Source organism: Dermochelys coriacea, chromosome 9, assembly GCF_009764565.3.
Source record: "Dermochelys coriacea isolate rDerCor1 chromosome 9, rDerCor1.pri.v4, whole genome shotgun sequence".
NCBI lineage: Eukaryota > Metazoa > Chordata > Testudines > Dermochelyidae > Dermochelys > Dermochelys coriacea.
The window spans coordinates 46241499-46268102 of NC_050076.1; the positions used below are offsets into that span (position 1 = coordinate 46241499).

Sequence of the window (26604 nt, forward strand, 5' to 3'; positions counted from 1 at the left end):
GGCTTGGTCTCTGCCTGAGCATAGCTTTTACTTTGAATGTTTGAAGTGAACTTCCTCTGATGTTACTGAATCATGAATGGATTCAGGGAGGGGATATTGTCCCCATGGTTATAAGGACTTGCTGCTCTGTTTTATCACACAGATCGTTGAAAAATGACTCAACCATGGCATGTAAATAGTCCTCAGTGAGGAGTATGTCCAAGATTAAGTTTAAAAAATATTGTTTGGAAAGTAAGAAAGTTGCGACCATTTGAAAATTATATACTGAATACATGTAGTAGAATAATTCCTTAAATTCAAGTGATTGTTTGAGAGATGGGTTGTGCATGGGTGCATTTTTTCCAAAGTAAGCACTTTTTGATATATGTTAATAACCAGTTGACCCTAAGCTTAAGAGTTTGTGTTTCTTTGAGGACTTATTTAAAGTGGCTTAAGTGCTAATTTTAACCACCCTAAAGACTTAAAGCAGCATAAAATATTAGGTCACTGTGGGGTACATTCTGTTCTGAAAAGTATCTCTGTAAAAATGCTACCATTGGGTTCCATTTTTGTATCTCAAGGGCTTCCATAGCAAATATGACCTGGTGCCACAAATGTTCTCTGAGATCTAAAGTGCATGCTCTGTTCCTTCTGGCTAATGCATAATCACCAATAACAACAGCTCTTTGATCCAAAATCTGCCTCAGTTACCCAGCACCTCTCACTGTCTCAAACTGGGGTGGAGCAGATGCAATAGAGAGCACAATTTGGCTGTGCAGTTGGCATGTAGTAATTCTGTTGATGACGCATGAGCCAGAATGGACTTGGCTTCTTGTCACTTTGCTGATTCTGAAGGGCTCTAAAGCAATAAAATCTGATTTGGGGGGAGATGACTCTGAATACAAACAGGGTGCAGGGCAGGTCATTTCAGCAAGGAGATGCCATTTGAAATAGTCATTATTCAGCCCTATGAACTGCATTAAAAAATGAATGTGCTTTAAATTCTTATGCTACTGCAAGGATTTGAAGGTTCTTATTCACACTAGAATAAGAATCAGATTGAGGCTTTAAACTGGGCCTGTACTGGGACAAGGAGGGGCTACACTGCAGCATGAACCCCTGGAAACCAGGAGTTCACACAAGAGTGGCAGCCTTCCAAAGCTTGCAACATGCTGTCTTCTCCAGCCAGATTCACTCTGCTGGACAGTGTGAGTGTGTGTGCAGGGAAGGCGGCATGGTTCTGTCCTCCTCCTGTTCATAGTGGAGTGACTTGTGCCATTTGTGGCAGTGATCTGGAAGGCCGGTGCTCAGAGAGTGCAAAGACTGCGACTGTGGCTAATGTCTCCCCCACCTCCCATGAGCACCCACACAAAGCCAAATATAATGTAGCCTCAAATATTTGGATGTAAGCTCTCTGAGTGTCCATGTGGGCCTGTGCTAGTTGAGTGAAATGCTTCTGTTGGAGGTAACCAGTTGTCAATGCTTCACTTGCTCTGTTCCCAGCTCATCAGCGATGGCAGCGTGGTGTACGCAGAAGCCCTCTGGGATCACGTCACCATGGATGACCAAGAGCTGGGATTCAAGGCCGGCGATGTCATCGAAGTGATGGATGCTACCAACAAGGAGTGGTGGTGGGGGAGGATCCTGGACAGTGAAGGCTGGTTTCCAGCCAGCTTTGTACGGGTAAGGACCTAAACATTGTTTTTAACCCCAGTCTATTAACACCAGCTTCCTGATAGGAGTGTCCCAAGCACTTCCAAGGCTGGAGGTGATTTGGTGTAGAATGCACTGGTGATCAGAGCCATGTACATTGTTGCTTCCCTTTAATAATGCTGTGCTAGGGTTGTCAACCCTCCCGGTTTCACCAGGAATCTCCCGGAATTGGGCTCTATCTCCTGGAGGCTACTGAAGCCAAACTGAGGGATTTTAGGCCACTAAAAGTCCAGTGGCACAGTAGGGCTAAAGCAGGCTCGCAGCCTGCCCTGGCTCCGCCCTGCTCACAGAAGCGGCTAGCATGTCCCTGCGGCCCTGGGTGGTGGGTGGGAGAGGGAAGGAGTCTCCATGCGCTCACCCTGCCCTGAGCACTAATTCCGCAGCTCCCATTGGCTGGGAACTGTGGCTAATGGGAGCTGCAGGGTGGTGCCTGCACCCCCTCTCACACCCCAACCCACTGCCCAAGCCTTGAGCTTCTTTCCAGAGCCAGCACCCCACACCACATCCCAAACCCCCTCCTGCACCGCAACCCTCTAGCCCAGATCTGAGCCTCTTCCCAACCCAAACTCCCTCATAGAGCTTGCACCCCACACCTCCTCCACCCCAACCCTCTGCCCCAGGCTCAGCCCGGAGACCCCTCCTACACTCCAAACCCCTTGGCCCCAGCCCAGAGCCTGGACCCTCTCCCGCACCCCAGCCCCCTGCCCTAGCCCTGAGCTCCCTCCCAGAGCCAGCACCGCACCCCACACTCCAAACCCCCTCCTGCACCTCAACCCCCTGCCCCAGGCTGCTGAAAGTGAGTGAGGGTGGGGGAGAATGAGCGACGGAGGATGGAGCGGTGCAGGGGCGGGATCGCAGGGCAGGGGCGGGGCAAGGGTATTTGGGTTTGTGTGATTAGACAGTTGGCAATCCTATGCAGTGCTGAACTGAAGCCTCAGTGGATTTCTCCATTTGTCATGGTAGAACCAAATCCCCAGTGAGTGTAAAGCATCATAGTTGAATTGAAATAAATGGAGCCATGCCGAACCTACATCCCAGCTGAGAATCTGGTCCTACAAGCCCCATTTATTGGATATGACAGTCTTGGTGGACAAAATGCGAGTTCCAGAAGTGTAGTCTGTGGTTTAGATAGTGCAGAAGTGGGATTCATTCCCTACTGCTGGTTTGCCAGGACATCCGAGTTCTCCTTACTTATGGGGGAGAACAAGAGCCCAGGCAGATTCAGTGCACGGGCCACATATTTTCCTTCTCTTTCCAAGTAAGAGGGAATTTTAATTCCATTGTGTGAGCTGCAGTTCTCAGTATGGAATCCCGGCTCTGCATTCACTGCTCATGGGCAGTCTCTTCAGCACAACTACATTAACTGAGAATTGATATGGGCAAATTCAGATCTGTCAGGACACCTGGATTCTCAGTCATTTGTCCTCACACAAATTACCTGACACAAATTATGTATTTATGCCTATAGCAAAAGTCCTGGTCGGGAGTCTGACTGATTGGGACATAAAAGTTTTGAAATCTTTTGCTAGGGCTGTGCAGGAGGCAAAGAATAAGTTCCTTGTCTCCTCCTTAGCATCCTTAGTCCCTAGCAGAAGACCTGTTCCAGATGATAAAACGTTGTAGTTTGTAAATAAGATCACTTGGATGTGGACCCAGCTCTGACCTTCCTTGGGGACAGAACTGTTTCTGGAGAGTTTTTTCTGCTTGAGCACCACACTGAGGTTGCTTTGGAGGAGCTTCAGGTTGTTGCCTATAAGTTGGACCCATGTCCCTCCTGTGGTGAGACAACATATCTGTTGCTGACAGGCATTGTCAGTGGTGGCCTTTAAAAGGACAGGATGCCAACTTCTCCTACTGGAATAATTGATAGCTCCTTGCTCCAGCAACTCAAGCATTGCCAATTATCAGTTGACCTCTGATCTATTTCAGGGAAGAGCTATAGGGAAGGGAGTATCAAAGCAATTACAGCTAACCTGGGCTCCTCAGACTTTCTTGATTCTACGCAATCCAGTTTTAGTTGTGGGTCTAACATGGAGATTGCACTGGTTTTGCTGGTCCATGCTCTCCTGCTAGCAACAAAGGAAAATCGGCGTCTCACATCTTTGATCCATCAGCTTTTGTCAATAATGTTGACCGGAATGACTAAATTTAGCTATAACTGAGTACACATAGGTCGTATGAATGTGTATGTGTGCAATGTGTGGGTATGGATGTGATAATCCTATTTTAACAAATTTTAACTACATAGAAACCTAAACAAACTCTTTGTATTCATTGCAATATCTGTAGCACTAAAATGGCTGAAGCGAATGGACATTTGCAAAATGATGTTGCATGTTCCTTACTTGAATTTTCTTTATTCTTTCCAAAGCATTTTGTTTGATACTTTTCTAAATGTTATTAGATATTCAAATGGGGTAACCTGAGACCAGTTAAATATGCGCTATGGCATACTGAACTGGTATGAGCTGAATTGAAAATTGCCTGGAATTACCTAACAGTGGTTTTAGTACAGCTGATGAGGTAGACTGTGAACAGCAAGTTTCAGAGTAGCAGCCGTGTTTGTCTGTATTCGCAAAAAGAAAAGGAGTACTTGTGGCACCTTAGAGACTAACAAATTTATTTGAGCATAAGCTTTCGTGAGCTACAGCTCACTTCATCGGATGCATTTGGTGGAAAATACAGTGGGGAGATTTATATACACACACAGAGACTGCTGAATTGGATTAATTTGCAAACTGGATACAATTAACTTAGGCTTGAATAGACACTGGGAATGGATGAGTCATTACACAAAGTAAAACTATTTCTCCATGGTATTTCTCCCCCCCACCCCACCCCCCACTGTTCCTCAGATGTTCTCGTTAACTGCTGGAAATAGCCTACCTTGCTTGTCACCATGAAAGGTTTTCCTCCTCCCCCCCCTCCCCCCCGCTGCTGGTGATGGCTCATCTTAAGTGATCACTGTCCTTACAGTGTGTATGATAAAACCCATTGTTTCATGTTCTCTGTGTGTGTGTATATAAATCTCCCCACTGTATTTGCCACCAAATGCATCCGATGACGTGAGCTGTAGCTCACAAAAGCTTATGCTCAAATAAATTTGTTAGTCTCTAAGGCGCCACAATTACTCCTTTTCTTTTTGTGAACAGCAAGTCCTCTAGGAAAATGTCTGATATTTTTGCCAATATTCATGCTGTGCTGCCATCTAGTGGCCATTCTGAAAGGCACATGAGTCTCATAACCTTGAGCTGTCTCTTCATATGGAATTACTTTCCCATTGGCATCTATATTCAATTCATATAAAGAAATGTTTTATTACTGTTATTTACCTTGTAGTAATGAGTGTCCCCTAATTTACTCCTTAACAAAGACTATCAAAGCAGAATGTATCTAGTGATTTATTACCCTAAACCAGCCCCATAAAAAACCTTCAGTCTTGACTAGTAAATCATTTACTGAGGTGCTTTCCCTTGATTTATATGTATTTTCTCACATCACACATGTGATCCTTCCATCCAAGAGGGAGCCCATCAATGTCACACCTCAGTTAACGGGAGCAGTGGCTGGGTGACATGAAGGCGTCCCCCAGGTGCTGAATAGCTATCCTCTACCGTATTCTCAGCCCCTCCAAGGTCTACGGCACAAACGGCCAGGTCTACTGACTGAACCTAGCTATCCCTATCGCTAGAATTCCCTCCACCCTCCCCTGGCCAATCTCTGGGCCCAGATTCTGGATATTTCATAGAATTAATTCTGGAGGACACTGACTAACCAGTGTGTGGGCTCTAGGAATGTGACAGGGAGGAATTGCTGATCACAAAAGCCTTGCTGTCCTCCAACGTGCCCTTCTTGGAGGTAGAAGGAGCTGAATTAGTGACGCAGGAAAGATGAGAGAGTAAAAACAGGGAATTGAGGGACTGTTACCCAATGGAAACCCACGTGTGTTTGACACAGCTCCGAGTGAACCAAGATGAGCCCATGGAAGACTATCCTATGAAGGTAGAGGACGGCAAAGAGGAGGATGCCAGCACCGCTGCCCGGCGTTATGGGGTGGGGCAGACAAGCAAGGACCAAATGAGGACCAATGTTATCAACGAGATCATAAGCACAGAGAGAGACTACATCAAACACCTGAAGGACATCTGTGAGGTAACCAGGCTGTGAAAGGAGAGAATGAGGGGCAGATAAAATGGGTGTGACCCAAATGCATGAACTGAACCCACTTCAGAAGGGAGAGATCCCCAACCACAACCCTACTAAGCTGTCTTGTGCTCTTCTTCTCTCTCTAGCTGCAAATTACTTTTCTTCCCTTAAGAAAAGAACCCTCAGTTAGCAGAGTTGTCTCTCTGTCATATACCTTCTGCCTTCCCCCTGTGTAATCACCGTGCATGTTCTGGAAATGGAGAATACTGATTCATTCCAGGAATATCCCAAATGCTCCTTTATTTGGAGCACACAGAGGAGTTCTGATTAAATGTAATTAACTAAATTTCCCAAGCCAAGAAAACTAGAATACTAGGACCACTATATTCTTTATTAATAAATGGTGAGAGGTGGCATGATCAGAAGTACCTGCCTTTGTGCAAATCATATACTCACAGATCCAAATCCTGGGGAATGTTCGGCCTATTAGAGCATTCGCTTCTGAACATGCTGAATATTCTGACATCTCCTTTCACAAGAGACATGCCATGTGATGCACTGAATAAGTGATAATTGGTGATAACAGCTTTGCCTGGACATAGCAGCTTTCCTCCCCAAACACTTCGCAAAATACATACCTAAAACACCACTGATCTGCAGCCTCCTCCAGGGTGGAGGAAGGAAGCCAACTGGGGAGAATCAGAGCACCCAACAGGGAAAACAGAGACAGTTTTATCTAAGGACACTAGCATATTCAAGCCCAGATCCTCAGCTTGTGTAAAACAGCATAACTCCATCAATGGAGCTATGTCGATTTATACCAGCTGAGGATCTGGCCCTTTGGGTTTAACCAGAATATCTGGTACCCATACAGTCAGCTAGTTATTTACCAGAGAAGATTCTATAGGGCAGGTTGTACCACTGAGCATGGGTTACAGTATCATCCAAGGCATGTTTCTGACTATGGTTTGATTTCCAGGTGTGCCTTTTTTAGGCATGGTACCTTCAGAAATAGTAATAAAAGCACAGCAGACTCATACTAGAAAAGTATAGGGTTTTGCTCTAAAACCCACTTTCATTGACTCCAGTGGTCTGTGGACCAGGCCCTTGAGCAAGTACCCAACACCCCTTGAAAATCTGACTTCCTCCTAGGGTTACATTAAGCAGTGCCGCAAGAGGGCTGACATGTTTACAGAAGAACAGCTGAAGACAATCTTTGGGAACATTGAAGACATTTACAAATGCCAGAAAAAATTTGTAAAAGCGCTGGAGAAGAAATTCAACAAAGACCATCCACACTTGAGTGAGGTCGGCTCCTGCTTCCTGGAATATGTGAGTTGGTTTACAGTGTCTACGTGGGAGAAGGCTAGCGGGGCAGATGTTAGCTGGGGTGGACCAGAAGAAAAGTCTGATATTTCTCTGATGGAATTTTTAAGCTTTAGGTTTTTTAGAATTAAATCTGTAGCCTGTCTGGTTGCTAAGAAGACCTTCCCAATGTGACTCAATAAAAAGCTGCCTTGCTGAGTGCAATACCTCTCCATTGGGGGTGAAAACTCTGTAGCCTAAAGTTGCCATTTGCAGGCCAATAGTTTAAGTGTTTCACTGCTGATCATTTCATCAGAAACATCCATCTGGGTAGGGGATAGAGTAGCCTGTGGGGTACATGGGATGTTGGACGCATCCTAGCCTGTCTGATAAGTAGCAATTACCATAATTTTTAATTGGCCTCGGCTAGGCAAACATATAGGACATTTATCAGATGGGCCTCTTCTCCCTCTAAGAGGAGACTGCGGCATAATGGAAGTGGCCTAGAGTGCACTTGTAAATCCATCATTGAGCGTATAGGCCTATCAGGGAGAGAAGTATATCAGCACGTCTGGCAGTACCCACTACCAAAGGGCACCACTGCCAAGGCCAGGGTGAGGCATGGAAGAGACTAGTGGTTGCCTACCAGGATAGGTGGGTGGAGTCCTTTTATTGTGAAGCAGTGTAGGTACTGTAGTTGTTTTGGGCAGAGGGGTCTGCAGTGGCTGAGATCTGTACTGTGCAGCATTTTCAGGCCCAGACTCTGATATGAGAGAGATGACTACTAGGGGTTGCCTTTTCATTCCCATCGCAGCAAACAGAGTTCCAGATTTACTCCGAGTACTGCAACAACCACCCTAACGCCTGTGTGGAGCTGTCCCGACTCACCAAAGTCAACAAGTATGTCTACTTCTTTGAAGCGTGCCGCCTGCTTCAGAAGATGATAGACATCTCTCTGGATGGGTTTCTGCTGACCCCAGTGCAGAAAATCTGCAAGTATCCACTGCAGCTGGCTGAACTGCTCAAATATACCAACCCCCAGCACAGGTAGGTGCAACATGTTGGGGAACGGCTTAGACGCACATGAGAATGGGCAATTTGAGAACAGTTGTCTCAGAGTTACAGAAAAAGGATTCTTATGGTAGCTGTATGTTATATTCACAATTGTTTAGCGTGCCCTCTTACCAGATATATCCTTTTCTATTAGGCAAACACTGAGCTTTCTCTACCTGTGTAGTAGGTACCACCCTACTGTTTGTTTAGTATTGCGTTCATTTCCTTATTTGAGCCCCAAGAATGATATTAGCACAGCCAAAATAGGCCTCAAGAGTCAATTTTTGCTTCCTTTGCTGGCTGTGCAGGAGCACAGCACAAAATGCTGTAGGTCCTACCAAAACAGAGGCTGTTTTTACAGGAATCTGAACAAAGCCTGAGTTCTAACTCATGTCTGAAAGGATGGGTTCTTTGGCCAGAATTAGCCAGGTTGTCTGAACAGCTGGGCTGTGGCTGATACTGCAGGGTATGTGGGGAGTAGTGGACTTGGCCTGCTGCTGTCCTATGGCCCAGTGGATTCATAGTGAGCACAGACACACAGCTTCAGGTATCTAGCCTGCCCTCCCTGCCTGCAGGAACTGTGTACCATTATGGAGATCTTCTCCATAGCATCAGGGGCATGCACAGTTCATACATTAGGTCTGGGTTGCTTCAGCACCCTTGCATAGTCAGCCCCCAGCTTTGAAACCCATTCCTGGGACACACTGCATGGGCATGTTTGTTCCACGTTTTCGATTTTATGGAGTCAGGGTAATAAGCTTAAAAAATACCCAGCTACCTGTTTAGGACCAGATCTTCAGTTGGTGGGAATCACTGCACTTAAAATGTCTTCAGTGGAGTGATGCAAATTGCTAAGGATGTGGCCCTTTGGCTCTAGAGAACTTTCTCTAGGGCATCATAACAATTTTAAGGCAAACTTTGGGCCTGTGTTTTTAAACAGAATCTCTTTACAGTTTTGACAGAATCTATTCAAATTCTCATAGTGCAACCATCGATCAACTGTTTTTTTAAGGAATCACAGTAAGAGGAACATATTTGTGCCTAATAAAATGTGTCCCTTAATAATGCACCTGATATAATTATAGTTACACAAATAAACCTGAAAATCTGTATTGGAGGAAAGTGATCATAGTGACACACTGTGAATTGAACGGTACTTTCAAGTTCCTAATGACCACACTGATGTTTCTCAGAATTACTTTGTGTGTGTCTTATTAAATTTTTAAACACTGTGTTGTGAAACTAAGCATATCTGGAAGGGATTACTCAGAGTACGTGGCGCAGTGGGTGCTCTGAGATTTTAAAAATGGTGTGTGAGGCAAGACACTCCAGCCCTCTTCTTCCAGGGCTAGTTTGAACACTAAGTTCCAGAGGAAGTGAGTGAGATGGTGGTAGCAGATGGTGTGTGGGTTGGTTGGGGGAGATTCTGTCCTACCACAAATAGATAATGCCTCCTATTTGAAAGGGACCCAAGCATTTCTAAATGGTCTTGGCCCATACCTGACAATTAAAACTTTCAAATTTAATGGCATGAAAACATTGTGACTTTAACAATTTCACTTAAAGAATAGTTTGCACCTGCTGGGTCAGATTTTCAGATATTCAGTGCTCACCATTCAGGCCTGGCTTTCCAAAGAATTCAGCTCCTTTCAAAATCTGACCTCCTGTTTTCATGCTTAAATGGGAGATGAGTTCTTCTGAAAACGTGGCCCACAGGGCTCTTTGTGTGACATTCTCCAAATGCTTTAGAAATACAACACAAGTGAGTGGCAGAACCAGAAATGGAACCCAGATTTCCAGCTCTGTGCTCCAGTTCACTAGACTCTAGAGTTGCAGCACTTTTGGATTCCCGTCTGCTCATGTAGGTGTGCTTAATGAAATCTGTTTCACTCTAGGGATTTTAAAGATGTTGAAGCTGCCTTAAATGCCATGAAGAATGTTGCTCGACTTATCAATGAGAGAAAGAGGAGGCTGGAGAACATAGACAAAATTGCCCAGTGGCAGAGTTCCATAGAGGACTGGGAGGTGAGGGGACTCAAGTGACCCACAGAGTGAATGGGGCCCCCAAGTGATTATTTTATGTGGCTCACTAGCCCAATCACATTCTGTCACACTCATGCTTGTTGATTCACCTTCTGCTGATAGGGATGGAGGAACTCTGAAAAACCTGAGCTAGCCTGATACCCATCTACAGCTTTGTACAGGTCTCTGGGTGCTGTTTACCATACATCCTTGCTCTTTGCAGAAGGAAATTGGCACAGCTGCTTACTGAAATTTCAATAAATCATTTATTATTTGAACAATTTTCAAGCATTACTGAGGCAGGCAGAGTTGGCATCTAGTATTCTAAGCGATATCTATGAGAGGGTTACCAGGCCCTGACAGATAAAATGGCATCTGAATTTTCCTATAGTATTTGTACATGCTCAGAAAAGCTCTTTTTAAAACCAGCTTTATTTATTTCTTTATTTTTAAGATAAACAAAACTGCCTGTTTTCTAGAGCTGAACAAATGTATTTTGATTAAATTATTCTTTTTTCCCCCCTCATCAGCTGGAGTAAACTAACATAGCTCCTCTGAGGGCAGAGGATTTGGCTCAGAATATCTACTGTGAGCAGCTGATGCAGATCTGGCAAATGGGGCTGAATTCATAACAAAATTTCCTTTTCTGCATATGCCCAGCCAAATTAGTGCTCAATGGATGTGAGAGGGACAGCATCCCTCACCCTGATGGGAGGCAGGGATTGTGCTCCAGTGTTGTGATGGAATGAGATCATGCTGTGGTAACTGGGCCTACAGATTTACCCTAATTGAGAGCTCAATTGTAAAATAGTGTGTTTACGTTCATAAGATGTCACAATAACCTAGAACAACAAATGTTGGTGGGAAAAGGTGTAACAGGAAAACAGACTGAATCAGTCCAAATAAAAAAGGCCTCCTGATATAACTCAAGGAGTGTGTTTAGAGAAGTGTGCAACCAGAAATCAGTGAACCAAAATTGGTGTGTCAAAGACAAGGCCTAACTGGTGGACAAAATAATGAGGGGATGCACTATCCACCCATAACTCCCTTTCAGAGGTCCTTAAAGAGATGTTGCGGGGAAATTGGCTACTGGAGCAAGTTTTACCATCATGGCTGCTACTCCCCGCCATCTCCTGGGACCCTGAGCCTTCATCATCCTGATCCTGGAGATTCCCTGACCAGACCAGGCCAGGGAGAGTGATCTAGGGGATGTCACCACTGCTGCCAGCTCTAGCTGAATCCCAAACACCACGTGAGATGAAACAGGATTGGACTTTAACAGCAGCAGCAGAAGCTCCAGCTCATCTCCACTAACTTCTTCTCTCTTCCCCAAACGGACAGTTATCACCATCTTTGATACCATCTAAGAGATGTCAGACAAGGGGGCTTTTCCTTCTAAAAACTCTCTCTAGCTAAAGGGAAAGAGAACAAGAAATCTTGTTAAAATGAAAGCCTTACTTAATGCTTTATATTTCAACCGCTTTTTAACTGTTTTTCCTTCTTCTCTCTGTCTTTCATAAAAGGCTAAGGATTTTTAATGGTGTGTTGCACCATTGTACTAAGCAGGCAGAGGTCTCTGCATACCAAACCCTGAACCTTGTTTAATGCTGTTGAGTGTTGGACAGTGACTGAGTTATGTTAACACCTTTGGCCCATTTATTCCATCTAAGTTCATACAACAGCCCCCTCTCCTTTTTCACTCCATCCACATTCACAGAAAAGGCCTGCATCCAGGACGCACCAATTTTGGTTCACTGATTTTTGGTTGCACATTTCTCTTGTTTACCAAGCATTATCTTAACACACTTCTTGAGTTATATCGAGAGGCTTTTTTGTTTGGAGTGATTCAGTCTGTCTCCCCTTTGCACCTTTTCCCATCAACATTTGTTGTTCTAGGTCATTGTTACATCTTATGAACTTTCACCTAAGATCCAGGATGGTAGGTCAGGACCACACTATTTAACCAATCAAGCCCAGGTGCTCAAGTCAGGTTGAATTCTTGTGATTCTTGGTACAAACTGACATGCTTTTTGTGGTGCTGATGCTGCCGCCAGGGTGAAGACGTCCTAGTCAGAAGCTCAGAACTCATCTATTCTGGGGAATTAACCAAAATCTCCCAGCCTCAAGCAAAGAGCCAACAGAGAATGTTCTTTCTCTTTGATCACCAGCTGGTCTGCTGTAAGAAGGTAACTTAAGGAGCCTGTCTCTACCTCTCTTGATTGATAAGTCCACTGAAGTCAAATCCCATCTCAGTTCAGTTTTACTTTTTATTTTCCCCTCCCCAGAATATTTTTAAAGAGAGTCAGTATGTAGGTTTGTAGGCTAAAGCTAGACATGTTGGTCTATCAGTCAGGGGGCTGCGGTGGTTTATGTGCATACACACCAATTTTTTCCTACCATGTTGATCTACTGTGCACTTGATTGCAGATGATAAATGGACGTAGCAGGCTCTTGGCAGGCAGGTCTCTTGCAGTGAGAGAGGACAGCTGGGCATTGGCTTTGTTAGGATCAGCATGAGGCTTAAAATCAAATGCGTCAACATTGCCATCATTATTTTCGCTCTCCTCTACCACGGTTGTCATCAGCAGGAATTTAGGGCCAGATTACTGAAATGGTACCCAGAAGACAAATATGGCTGTGGCTGTGTACCTAACTTCCAGCTCAATCAGTTTGGATATGCTGCTCTCATAGGGAAAGTGTGGCGTGTTACAGCTCCTATATTGGATTATAACTAACCCAAGAAGATGGCCTCTTTAAATAACAGGAGGGATCACAGAACTTAAAACTGTCTGTCTTCCCTTTAGGGGCCAGAGCCAAAGCCCACTGAAGTCAATGAGAGTCTTCCACTGACTTTGGCTCAGGCTCTAAGTGAGGATGGAACAAGACATTTCACTTGGGGTCCTGCCTTTTGGCACTTTCCCCTGGATGGGTAGTATTGAAAGATCAGTTTTGTATTTTGTTCAGGGGAAGCACAATGTGCCCTCCCCATGTGTTGTTCTTTATTGAAAGCTCTTTTGGAGTTGGAACTAATTCACAGACCTGATTTTCAGGGTTGCTGAGCTCTCTCAGTTCCAGGTGATGTCAAAGAGCTCAGCACCACTGAAAACCAGGCCCCCACATCAGTAGGCCAAGCGTCACTTGGCTGGTTTTCATTGGGAATGCTGGCTGGTCACAGCTACACATGTAAGTGCAAAGACTCAGCTGTGGTTGTGACCTAGTGCGGAGGAAGACAGGGCTCTTTCTACAGCATGTCAAGTGACCACACCAAAGCTTTTCACTGAGCTCATGACCCCTTTCACTTTACCCACGATTCCTTACTCCAAGTGACTTAAACTAATGAGGGCCTTGCCTCGGACACTAGAGCTGGCTGTATTTTTCACCAGTGACATTAGCAGGAAAATCCAATCCTGCATTGTGTGGCTTCTTGAGATAGAAGATAGAGATAGTGGGGGCCAAATCCTGCTCCATTACACTGTCTGAAATCTGAAGTAACAACGTCAATTAGTTGTCTGGCTTCGTAAGTAACCAGAGTCACCGAGTAGGGCAACAACAGGAATCTGTGCTTGCCTTTCAGACATTGTGGGAAAGTGACAGTGAATTACAGAAGCACTCTAGTGCAGTTGATAGTAGTGCAGTACATATTATCACACTACTGTAAGTATAGTCCTGCCCAGACACATGCTCCATCACCTACAGAAACTGTTCCTGGGCCCCACCTGCTTGTTATAAGACTGCAGCCAACATCAGAAAGCACGGTCCAAAAAGCCACAGTCAGGGCAAAGCGGCCTAGGTGTCATTGCTTTTTTTCATAAGGCAGCAGTGCTCATCAGCAAGGTAATGGGTCATCTGTTGTGGCTAGCAAGAGAAAGGAAGTGTGTGCGTGGAAATTGGATATAGTTACAATGAAAATAATCTCTTCCAGGATCTCCTGCGCCGGGACATCCTCTATTATAAGAGTCGGATCAACATGGATGACATGGAAATAGTGGACATGGAGGATGGGAAGGATAAGGACTTCAATATCAGTGTTAAAAATGCATTCAAGCTGCTCTGCAGGGATCCTGAGGAAGTCCACTTATTCTGTGCGAAAAAGCCTGAACAGAAACAACGCTGGCTCAAGGCATTCGAGAATGAAAAGAAACAGGTTCAGCTTGACCAGGAAACTGGTATGGAAAGGCTGTCTGTCTAGCAGTGCCCTTCATCTCGCTGAACACAGATATGTGAAAATGCAATACATGCCCCTCCGGCCCATGGCTGGGCTGCAGATGTATATATTTTGCATGATGTTTCTTTTCCCCTCTGCTCATCACACAAAGAATAGAGCAGTGAGCAAGCCGTGAAATGAGGTCTCAAGGAGCTGCTAAAATCTTTTGCTTAGCCTGCTTGAACCATTAAATAGAAAGTTACGTTAGTTTTGAATTATTCTTCCCATTGGCAGGTTTAGAGACAGACTCGTCAATAGCCCAGCGCAAGATCGATCAAGGATTCTATAAATGACCACATGTTCTCTAGGGGGCAAATTCAGCTCACCGTTTTTATATTTAGTCTAATGTGACTAGGGCCACACAAGCAGGGCCAGCCCAGTGTGCCAAGAGTGCAGGCCATATGGTAAGTTGCCACTGACCATGCTAACCCAGGAGGCAGGGAGAACTTATTGGGGGTGTAGCTGCCACTAAATGAGGCACATGTTGCATCTTGCAAAAAATTGGCAGAGCACCCTGTGCAGCATACACTCTCCCTCAGTGCCGGGGCCAATTCTGGCTGAATTCTATCCAGAATGTGTCCCGGGGCTCCTGCGGCAATGTAGACCCCAATATGGAGCTGTGCCTGAAGAGCACAATCAAATCCATAGTGATGTGTTCATGGTCACACTTCCCTCTTCTGATCTGTGCGTGAGCCCTGCTGTTTGTAGGAGGAACTAGGTGAAGCCCTAAGCGGTACAGCTGCTAACAGGTTCGGTTTTGTCTTTAAGGTTTTTCAATCACAGAGGTGCAGAAGAAGCAGGCAATGCTGAATGCCAACAAACAGCACCACACTGGAAAGCCTAAGGGTGAGCGTGGCCCTTTCTTTTTTTCCTAAGCACATCAGTACATCTAAAAGTACTTACTTCAAATAAGCTTGGGCTGATCAATGCATTAATTGTCCCCTCCCCCAGCTTGTTCATCTTTGGGAGCTTGGTAAATGTTACTCTTCTCCTACCACTGTGTGGGGGGTAGGTTTTAAGATCTTTATTCCACTGGCAGAGGGGTCACTTGGTATGGTGGAGAAAAAAACTGGGCAGGGAAATGAATGAGAAGCAATTGCCCCTGTTTTAGCAATAGCCATCCTAATTTTCTGTCACTCTGGGTTTATGGAGCCTAGGAACAAACTTGATCAAAATGAGGAGTAAAAAATACAAACTGTAAATCGGATCAGCTCATACAGTTCGGAAAACAAATATTTTAGTGAAGTCACGTTTAAATAAAAATCCAGATTCACCTATAAACATGCCCCCCTATTAAGCAATCTGACCTTGTCAATAAACAGGTGAGCAATGTTTCAGCGTAACTTCCCAGTGACGTTATTTTTGTTTATAACAATATTTACAGTTAGTTATTCCGTGGGTTAAGGTAGAATTTCAGTATTAAATAAAGAACACAGGGTTAAGAGTTAACCTCCAATTCCGATCCCAGTAGGAGTCCACAGCTAAACACAATGCTAAGGAATCTCACAGCGACTGTAGACCTTGAAAATAAATCAGACCCTAGTGCCATCCAGTCAATAACCCCTCTTAGCTGGATGGGAGATGTGACTTGTCACAAACTTTGATCCAGCTCCCTACTCATACTTTTAAGAGGGAAATGACTAAGGATTTCCACTGGTTGGTCTTGTTCCACTGGGGTTGAACAGGAATGCTAAAGATGGGGGTGACTAACACCTCACTAACTGCCTACTATCACATTGAGAGCTATTGTCTCCTAGGTAAACTAGGAAATGCAGTTTTATGGGTATGTAATATTTTTGCTGGATCAGCCTTCATCACTGACTGATGAGAAAGAAAATACAGAAAAAGAGTCATGACAAGGAAATAGGATCCTCGTGACATTAATTGAACTATCTCCGAGCTGTGGAAATTACTCAGTACTGTATTTTTCTATTACCTCCCATTATATGGAAATTTTCCCTGAACAAGTTGATTTTACTGCAGGTGATTAGTGTCAATCAAGTGATGATAACAATGCTCTGGGACAGGCCAGCTGGTAGGCTCAGAGAGGTGGGAAGTTGAGGACAGTCCCCAGCAGCTCTCACCAGGTTGAAGACTTGGCAGCCTTAGCTAAGCCAGTGAGATTCAGCAACCCAGTATTTCCTGGCTGCAAGGGCCATTCTGTGTGTGTCTAATCATTGGTTCATTTTCCAAAACCCGTAGTACAGTTCAAGGTAGCTAAATACAATTGGCAGCTTCTGCTGATGAGTTGGATGGCATCTGGCTGGAGACTGGAATCCCCCTCTCAGCCCTAGAAGCCAGGTCTCCAAGCAATTTGAATGGAGCAGCTTGCAGGAATAATGACGAGGAGTTTTAGGGGAACTCCTGGGGAAGTGAAAAGGGGTGTTTAGGTTGAGGTCTTTGGGGCAGGGACATTCTCTCTGTATGTTTGTGTGATATTTGGCACAGTGTTGGTGCTACCACAATAGAACAGTTAATTAAATACCTGCCCTTTGCTGTACATGGGGATAGGCTAGATGCAGATGATGTGTTCTTCAGTAGTATCTGCAGGCGCCAAAGACAGAAAGCAGCAGCCTAACAAGGGAGATTTAGCAGTAGCCGAAGGGAGGATGAGCTCTATGAGTTGCAGGGAAGTTTCCCTCCTTATGCCTTTCCTGTCCTTCATCATGGATGCTACGTCCAGGCGAAGATTCACATAACCGCCGTGGGAAGCCAGACTTTGTGGCTGCACTCCCTCTACTGTAGCTTGCCAAGGAATTCAGTCTCTTACCTTTCTGTGGTTCTTCCAAAGGCGACTGTTTAACCTTGGGTACTGTGAGGGGAATTAAACACATGCTGGCAGTTTATTGCACAACCCTGCAAAAATCCGAGAAGGACAGTTCGGCTGTAACCCAGACTTGGAGCCGGATATTGCCAAGTATCATGGGAGTTTGGAAACAGGAGCCAGATCCAGTTGGCATAGGCTGCCCAGTCTCTCTCTAGTGCAGCGAACCAAGGCCTGATCTACACCGAAAACTTAGGTCAACCTAGCGAGGTCGCTCAGGGATGTGTAAAATTCACCCGAAAGAAGTAGTTAAATGGATCTGAGCCCCAGCATAGACAGCACTAGGTTGAGGAGGAATTCTTTTGTCAACCTAGCTACCGCCTGTTGGATTAACTACAGTGATGGAAAAACCGCTTGCATTGTTATACTGTGGCGCTATGGATGCAGTGCCGTAGCTGTGCCATTATAGTGTTTGTAGTCTAGACAAGCCCCTAACTCCAAACACTACTGAACCCCAAGGGCTTCCAAATTCAGATCTATATCTAAATGCTATGGACTGGGCCCACTATTCACTAAGACTTTACAACGTTTAAACATTTATAAATACTTGCATATTTACAACCTGCCACACAGCCCTGGCTAATGTGCACGGGTACGGGTCAGTTCACCAGTCTCCCAAGCATTCAGAATTGGGTGCCATTTAAGTTTGTCAGCAGTAGAGCACTGTAATGGCATGTCTACACTGCAAAGAAAAATTCGTAGCAGGCCCGTACCAGTTGACTCAGGCTTGGGCTTTGTGGCTGTTTCATTGCAGTGTAGACTTCCAGGCTCGGGCTGGAGCCTGGGTTCTAGGACCTTGCGAGGTGGGAGGGTCCCAGAGCTCGGGTTGTATCTCGGAAGTCTACACTGCAAATGAAACTGCTCTGAGAGCCCAAGTTGGCTGGTACAGCTTGCTGAGGGTTTTCCTTTGCAGTGTAGACATGCCTTAAGTGTCAAGCTTTGTCCTCACATTGCTGAGCGTGGCTGCGGGCAACATTCTGAGGGCATGTGAGCAGCTCTGAATTCCAATCAACATTTGGGGCACTCCCAGACTATTGGCTTAATCCCCGAACTGCCTTTGAGGTTAGATAACTCAAAACAGAGTCATCTGTAACTGGCTATTACATATTATGGCTAACTCTGCCTCCGCTTTGAGAATGACTGTGTGGGAATCAGCCACGGGACTGTACCAGTCTAATGTTTGCTCTTCCCTGTCTCATTGTCTTAACAGCTGTCACCAGGCCCTACTATGACTTTCTGATGCGCCAGAAGCACCCTACCCTGCCTACCAATCTCCCCCAGCAGCAAGTCTTCATGCTGGCAGAACCCAAGCGCAAGCCCTCGAACTTCTGGCAGAACATCAGCAGGCTGACGCCCTTTCGGAAGTGAGGGGCAGCCCCCTATTTGTGCCTGAATCCCTTCTGAGAAAAGCACTTTAGCCATCAGTTCCAGATGATGGACCCCCGGCTCTTCCACCCCTCTGTTTGCAAAGGATGGCGCATGCTCCTTCCTTCCCTATTTATTCTGCAGACTGACTGTACTTGAATGGGTCCGAAGTGGGACACTTGCGTGTTTTTGTGCCAGTCGAAGTGAGCCATCCCTGCACAATGCTCGGGAGCCATACAAACCCCCAGGAAGAGATCACGACAGGATGGAGCCTGAACTATTTTTCATCTTACCCTTGTTGTCAGCTGCATCTTGAACCAATCCTCCCAGCTGTGAACATTATTGCTGACAACTGCCAGAGAGACTCTGGCCTTCAGCCAACACGGCTGCCCATGCAGAGATGGCAGTTTGTCCATTCCAACACCTGCCTGCTTGGTGTCTACTGAGCATGCTCAGAACCATGGTTCATTGTTGCTGATGTGATGCACTTTTGGGGGGACTAAACCCTTCCTTTTACTGCCCCAATCCCCGAGTTCATCTTCAAAGAAATGATTTTACTACATGTTTAACAGACTGATTAGCCTTTACTGGCACTCAGAGAAGGCAACAATGATATCGCTGTGCCCTTTTTCTTTCCCTTAGGTCAACACACCGTCGAACCATAGTCCGGTAAATGGTGCCAATCAAACCCACAGCATGAGTGAAGTACGCGCATCTTGCAATTTAGTTGATTTTCTTTGAGTTATGTAAAAAAAAAATGAGTTAGGAAAAAAATGTGCCTAAAATAAGTACTGTTTTCAACTCCTTAGACTTTTCCCACCGTCACTCTGCCATATTTCCTGGCCAATGAAAATGTTCAACGTTTGTAATGTGTTTATTTATGGCAAATACAGAACTGTGTATTTTGTAAGTTTGTAATCAGTCCTGTCAGATGTTGTTAACTTGATGCCTGTTTTGTCTGTCTTTCTTTTTTTCTGTTAACAAAAAACAAAGGCCAGTATTTGCAAACTTAATTCCCTTAAGTTAGGGTCCTAACTCCACAGCTGAGCACCTTCATACAATGGATGGATTTTTCCAAACCAGAGAACACATCCAAACCCCGCATATCAAGGTGTATTCCAGGTCGCCTGCACCTTTGAAAAAAGAAATCAGGCCATTTATAAGGTACCTAACTGTGGAATTGAGAGCTTAGCAATAGGCAGGCAGGTTTGTAAACTGTGGCCAAAAAGAATTCATTTAATCCTTGGTTAGTAAAAGGAAAGATTCGCCTTACAATAGTGAAAGCGTTAGAAGCCATAAGGACTGAATTCCGTAGCTTAGGAGAAGTTGCGGGTGGTTGGAAGGAAAACACCCATTCGTTCCAGCGTGTTGCTATTGTGAGTAAGCACTAACTGTCTGCAAAGCTCAGAGTTCCAACGTTTGCTGATACTGTAGCTGACTGAAGTCTGGTTATCCAGGGATATCTGAATTCAGTAGCATGTACAAAGTCATTCTTGCACTATATCTTTCCCCTCACCAGGGGCTACGTTTAATTTCATAAAGAAACTTGTAAAAGTGACTTACAACCAGTGTTTGTGTCTTACGCATACATGTCTGTCGGTGTGGTCCTCATTCGGCCTTCTCACAATCCTAGCTGCTTGTTCTCCTTGCTACATAGGTGGTCATGTGTCACTAGAGGCCACTCTGGAAGTGGCATCTTTCAAAGTCCTCCTGGGGATGGCATATCTGTCGAGAGATACAGAGGAGCCTGGAAATATGCTAGTTGGTTGGAATTGAGTGCTCAAGGCTGCCAGTGGAATTAAAGGCCATCTTCCAAATTCCTGTCCTATCCCTTGATAGGTTACTGCACTGAATTTCCTGACATCAGCCGGGCACTTCAAAGCAAGTGCATCATTCATGATGGTCCATTTCCTATTGATACATTTTATTTAAATAAGCTGCAGTGGATGCCTTAGCTTTGGCTTTCTGTTTTGCCTCTCACTCCTGTGAGGAATGAGATGGGAACGCCGTTCCAAGATGTAAAATATTGCCTAAGAGAGCTCATATGTAGCCATCCAGCAGCTGTATAGCCCAGTACAGAGACCGTCATGGGGCGTGGCCTTTCTATGAACTTGCTGCAAAGGTCACGACCCTTTGTAATTGCAGACACGCGCAATTTCCTCAGGCCCAGGAGATCCTTATTTTGCAATCCTTTCTGTGAAAGTTGAGCTTTTCAGCTGAAGGACAGATCTCTGCACAAGGTAATTTTTCTGAGTCATGGGGAAAGCGTAAGGTTTAAATACCACGACAGAGCCAAATTTCAAAAGGGTCCTCAAAACTGACCTTCTGATTGTCTGGGCAACATTGCACCAATGAAATTAATTGCAGAGGCATAGTCTGTCACTTCTGCAAATGTCTCTTTAACAACAGGTAAACAGGTCCCTTAGAAAACTTTACTATATTCAGAATAACACTCCCTGATGATTATTGGTGTGAACAAGCATTCCTTTTAATACTTGTTTGCAGTGTTGCTGTAGCCGTGTTGGACCCAGGCTGTGAGATACACATGGTAGGGGAGGTAATAGCTTTTATTGGACCTAACTTGATTATGACACTCTGGTTATCTTCTCCAGATCTGAGGAAGAACTCTGTGAAGCTCAAAAATGTGTCCCTTCCACCCAAAGAAGTTGACATAATGAGATGTTACACCTCACCCACCTCGTCTCATTTCTTTTAATAATCAACTAACCTAAGCTTACAGCCGGAAATATTTAATTTACTAATGCTTTGGCCTTTTGCTTCTCTTGGTTGCAATACCTAACAATAGTCTTCCTGCTGGTTTCCTCTTGCCCATCCAACTTTGTACTCCGACTCGCTATGGGAACCAGAACTAAGCTAGCTACAGCCACGTCCTAACACCAGGGTCATCTGGTTGGAGCATGCATGGTTTCACTGGCCATGAATGGACATGGATTTTTTCCTCAGCCAGCCACTCAGCTAGAACCCAGGCATAGACTTGGCCCTTAGCAAAGACTTGCTAAGAAGAAATGTCTGTGCCAGCAGTTAGAGACCTAAAAATGGAATTACCACTGGTCCGACTTTGTTCAGAGTAGGTCTAGATGGCATACTGATGAAAACACCAGCAGTCAGTCTACATTAGTGCTGCTGCTGTTGAATGCTCAAGGCTAGTATGGCTTTTACTGAGCCTGTCTCTATATAAGCCAAAATCTGAAGCCTTATTCACTATTAACTTGCCTTAAGGACAACTAATGTGATCCAGCCTCGGGCTTTTGAGTACATTGTAGACTGTGAACATAAATGCCTAGGCCCTGTCTATGTTAGGCCCTGTCTACATTTTCTAATCATGTCTCACAGTTGCTTACACAGGTACCCCTGAGTTAGCAACCTAGGAAGCGCTCATGGAGCTGGGCTGCTGCACGGTTTCTTTTAAAGGGCGCGTCCCTGGGAAGGTCTAACGACTATGGTACTAAACACACTGACAGCAGCCTAACACCAATCAGACCTGTTCAGTGCTGGCTTACCTGAGATGGTGTTAAAACCTGCAGCCATCACACTAGGGCCCCTAACGTTGCTACCACTGGTGGAGCTGAAGAAGCATTAGCATATGGTATTATCAGTGCATGTTCCCACAGGGCCCCAGGATTTTCCCACAGGGCCTACGGCCGGCATGATTACAAACTCTGTTAAGAAGCTGGGCTAGGCTGTATCTACACTAATCCCTTGAACATTGTTACCACTGGTAGGGGTGAATTATGTAGATACTCCAGACTACTACAGCCACATTAGAAACTGGCTTTCAACATGATCACAAGTCCCTGTAGGGTGGGGGCCTGAAAATATGACTTCATCCTAACATTTTGAACCACTCAACATTCACCTTGGTAACAATCCTTTCCTCTGGGGTTAATGTTCTGCCTGCTGCTTTATCACAGCAGTAACCATGTTACTGCTGCACTGGGCTTCATCTATGACATACATGCTTGCAATGGATGTCACGAGTCATCGTTCCCCACACACATACTGCCTTTGGGATTCACATGGCTAGGGAATTGAATCACATTATAGCAATGGAATTACTCACAGAAATCAGGATTGTAGAAAAGGGCCCTTTATCCACCAATTAGAAGAGGAGTCATGTTGATCTCCCAGTTCCCTAGCTCATTTAACTGAGCTGATGGTGATTTCCTGCCTTGAAGCATCCTTGCGGCATTTAGGTTGCCACACTTCACTCCACGGGATTATCACAGCCAGAGCTGGATTGTGTTGCAGAAAGATTCAGCTTGACAGACAGCACTGTTCTTTTTCTGTTTACCCTTCATGTCTGCACCTCTTCCCCTTTCCCCCAGCCCCCGCAATATGTCTGTTTTGATTGGCCAGGAAGAAAATAAGTTGGCATGTAAGTGATGATTTTCTGACCATGACCGTTTCATAATACATAGTCTGGGGAGCTGGTTTGGCCTGGTTTTAAACTCGGTTTTAATTTCTAAAGCCAGTCAGCCTTGGGATGTAGGCTAACTTTGTACACTGCTATAAATAGCAGTAATTCCACTGAAGTATAGAACCAGTCTAAGGGAGAGGAAGAGTCTTGAAAAAACAATTTTTTAAGTGATTTGCTTTCCTATTGTCCTCATAGACATAATCTGAAGAGTTTTAACTGTTTTACCTGTCTTGGTTCACACCTAGTTAGCGCACACTACAACTATTTGTGAAGAGAATCCTTTTCTAGACATCTCTTTTCTAATAGATGCCAAGATAGATTAGTGCAGCCAAATGGTGTCCCTTTTTATATATTGTATTGAGTACTTGTAATTTATTTCTGGTAGAAAGGGGTGTTCTGCTTAATTGTCCGCTGTCACTGATGATATTTAAAGAGTTCCTTCAGCTGTAATTTTAGCCTTGTAAGAAACATCAAAGACTAGAGGCTGACCTCCGTTTAAGCCTAACATTAGGGATACATATTGGTCACATTGAAGAAAACGGGAGCTTTGCCGTTGAGTAGAATCAGAGTTTAGCTCTGTTTTCAGTGGAGTTCCAGTATTGATAGTTGTATGACTGAGACAAGGATCTGACTCATTTTTTTTCCAAGATTTCTTCCCATGCCCCAACATGTGTATATATGATATAGCAAATTCACATAGCAGCTAATGGATAGAAACCAGTTTACATGGGCAGAATTTTAACAAGTAACTGTCAATCCTTGTCTTCTTTTATATCCCGTAATAATTCAGTGTTCTCTAATCATACAAGACCTATTCCTTCATGAATGGACCATTGTGTTATCAGATACCTATGTATGAAATAGACTGGTTTGCTATGATTAAAGTCAGAAATTTTCTCCTGCATTATTGGGTAAAGGTCAAAATCACACAATCATCCACATTCTTTTATTTTTAAAAGTGAGTTTTATTTTCTCCTCCCATGCTGGAGCCTGATACTTGGGTAGGAGTTATCATTCAATTTACAGTGCCAACTGGGGGGGGGAGGGGTGAAGTGTTTGTATATACCCAGCAGATTTAAGAACATTATCTACTTTCTTAACAGTGGAACATGTTTTCTAGTGCATCAGCAACAGTTCAGTGGAAAAGAGTAGCTTTTTCTTCAAGCAGTCACCAAGGTTTATTTAATATAGGGGAGAGGTGGTATGAACAATTATGTTGACAATTATGCCTGAGAAGAACAAGCCATGGCTTTTGACTGTTGTTGGTTGCATGCAGTAGCACGTAGAGGCCAAGACCAGATTGTGCTAGGCACTTTATAAATATAACAAGAATTTGGGCAATCCCAGCAGGGACCTAGGGGCTAGTCTTTCTACTCCAGAGATGAGCCTATCACCTTAGCAAACATAGAAATCTGTATTTTCACATGCCAGTCCTATCTGGACAGAAGCACCTGTCTTTAATATCAGTGGCCCATTCAAGATTGCAGACCAAAGAGTCTACTCCTTCATGTACTGCAAAACTGGGTTACTCACTTGAGGAAGATAAGAGGGATTTGGCCTGGCTTAGAATTTTTCTGAGCCGTTATCTTGGAAAAACACTTGCCATCTGGTTTTTAGTGAGACAATTCAGTGTGCTCACCAAGTGGGATCTCCCTGTCAGAAGCTACAGGAAAAATATGCATTAATATTAGAGTACAACTGGTCCAGACTTTACTTATGGTGGAGGGGAGGAGTGGGAATGGTTTAAATGTGTGAATTGGTTAAAAGACTGCATGAGAATTTCTTGAAGTGGCCAGTGTAATGTGGACTTTGTGTGGTTACCAAGAAATCTCTCTTCTGTTTAGAACATCTGACTGACTGATCTTCCTAGGTAAGCTCACTAGCTGGGAATGATGACTATGTGGACTGAAAATGTTAGAGTAGGTGCTGTAGCCAGACCTAAGCTTCATGGTTCCATAGGTTCACCACAACTTTTTGGAAGATGTACATTAGAATGAGACTTCCTACCAGAACAAAAGCAAAGAAAATAATGAACTGATGAATTTCCATGGCAAATAGGAGCTGAACTTTTACATGAATCTGCCTAGTCTAAGTAGTGGAGCTTTTTGGTTTTGTGCTGCAGCTGAAGAGTATGGAAGCTTGTGCTCTTGTCTATTTCAAGAAGGCATATTCCCCATCCGTAAGGAGTCAACAGTTCCAATTGCTCAAGATGCATCACGCTGCAATACTTGCATCCCATGACTTGTTACCTGTGACCCTGCGATGCAGCCAATTTTGAAGTCACCACACATTTCGATGTCTAGCTTGAGGCCCATTGGGCCTGTGACTTTGAGAAGTGCTTCACTTAATAATAGCTGTGGGGTCAAAAAGCCGGGCCGCAATGGGTCAAGTTGGTCAACCAAGAATGGAGGCAAATAAAAGTAAGAGGCACTTTTGACTAACTTTTGTGACTTCGTAAGCAGAAATTTCCACTCCCGGTTCAGTAGTCCGGGGTATTTGCTGTTACTCTATCCTCTCTGGAAAACTAAGAGTTTTAATTTTGAGAACTGAAGGAAAGTATTAGGGCCTCAGGTTGCCCCCACTGAATTGCTGTTTGGTGCAGCAGGATTAGATCCTTTACTAGCAGTGGAATTAAGCATGTATGGCAAATCACTGTTGGTGGGTTATATTTTCAGTGAAATATCCATTATATTGATTGCCTGGGATTCAAATTTTTTTTGTTTTAATTAAAGCAAACTGATCCCATGAAATAGATTGCTTTGTGCCAGGGCTAATGCAAATATCAGAGTGCTAATACATCTAATTTGACCATGTTGTTGAAACTACCTCTCTTTGCATTGCTCTCTTGGCAAGCTTAGCCACATGCCTGCTAATGAGATTATTGCATCACATTAAATGTTGGAACAGGGAGTGTGAGATTGCAGTAACTTTTAGTGCGCTAAGAACAGCCCATATTTATGCTTTAAACACTCAGGGGTAATCCTACAACCCCTCTTCACTAATTGCCCAATGTAACCTAATGGGACTACATATAATTATTCCAACACAAAGGTGGTCCCTGCCCAACAGAGTTTGCAGTGCTAAGCAGGGCTGCAAGATCAGGGAGTTCGGTAAGTAATGGATTAAAGAATAAGGTCTTGAGTTGATAGATTTTAATTTAAAAATAAGTGTTTGGGACAGTCGAGTGAGATGCAACGTTTTATTTACCTAGTTAGGGGGTGAGGGGAAATCAATTTTCCAAAGCAGCAGAGTGAAAATCAGTGCAACTCATTTCAGTCACCACTGACTGCAACTCCACCAGTTCATAATTTCATTCCAAAGTGAACCAAAAACATTACTTGGCAGGAACCGGAGTGTCCACATCTGCATTTCCATCATATGCTGCTTCAGAGGAGTGCTGTGTACAGGTTCCAATTTGGGGGTGATGGGGTGGGGTTTGCATACAGCATGTTTAAAGAGTACATTTCTGAGCCACAAACTCTATTTCGCTTGTGTTATCTGTGTTAGCTGCTGCATAATTTCAGACTCATGAGAAGCAAAAGAATTCTGGTTTCC

The 26604-nt window shown here is 44.4% G+C and overlaps 1 protein-coding gene across 6 annotated transcripts in view; it reads left to right on the forward strand.

Moving 5' to 3' along the window:
- Positions 1-23984, forward strand: part of ARHGEF4 (Rho guanine nucleotide exchange factor 4) — a 329416-nt gene extending 305432 nt beyond the window's left edge. For all 6 annotated transcript variants that reach the window (XM_043492843.1, XM_038416530.2, XM_043492842.1 and 3 more), the window contains 9 exons: positions 1483-1662; positions 5650-5844; positions 6991-7170; positions 7958-8190; positions 10092-10221; positions 12273-12404; positions 14141-14384; positions 15191-15268; positions 18457-23984. In XM_043492843.1, coding sequence (XP_043348778.1) covers positions 1483-1662; positions 5650-5844; positions 6991-7170; positions 7958-8190; positions 10092-10221; positions 12273-12404; positions 14141-14384; positions 15191-15268; positions 18457-18614 — 1530 coding nt within the window. In that variant the 3' untranslated portion in view covers positions 18615-23984. The remainder of the gene's footprint in view (positions 1-1482; positions 1663-5649; positions 5845-6990; positions 7171-7957; positions 8191-10091; positions 10222-12272; positions 12405-14140; positions 14385-15190; positions 15269-18456) is intronic.
- The last annotated feature ends 2620 nt before the right edge of the window (positions 23985-26604 follow it).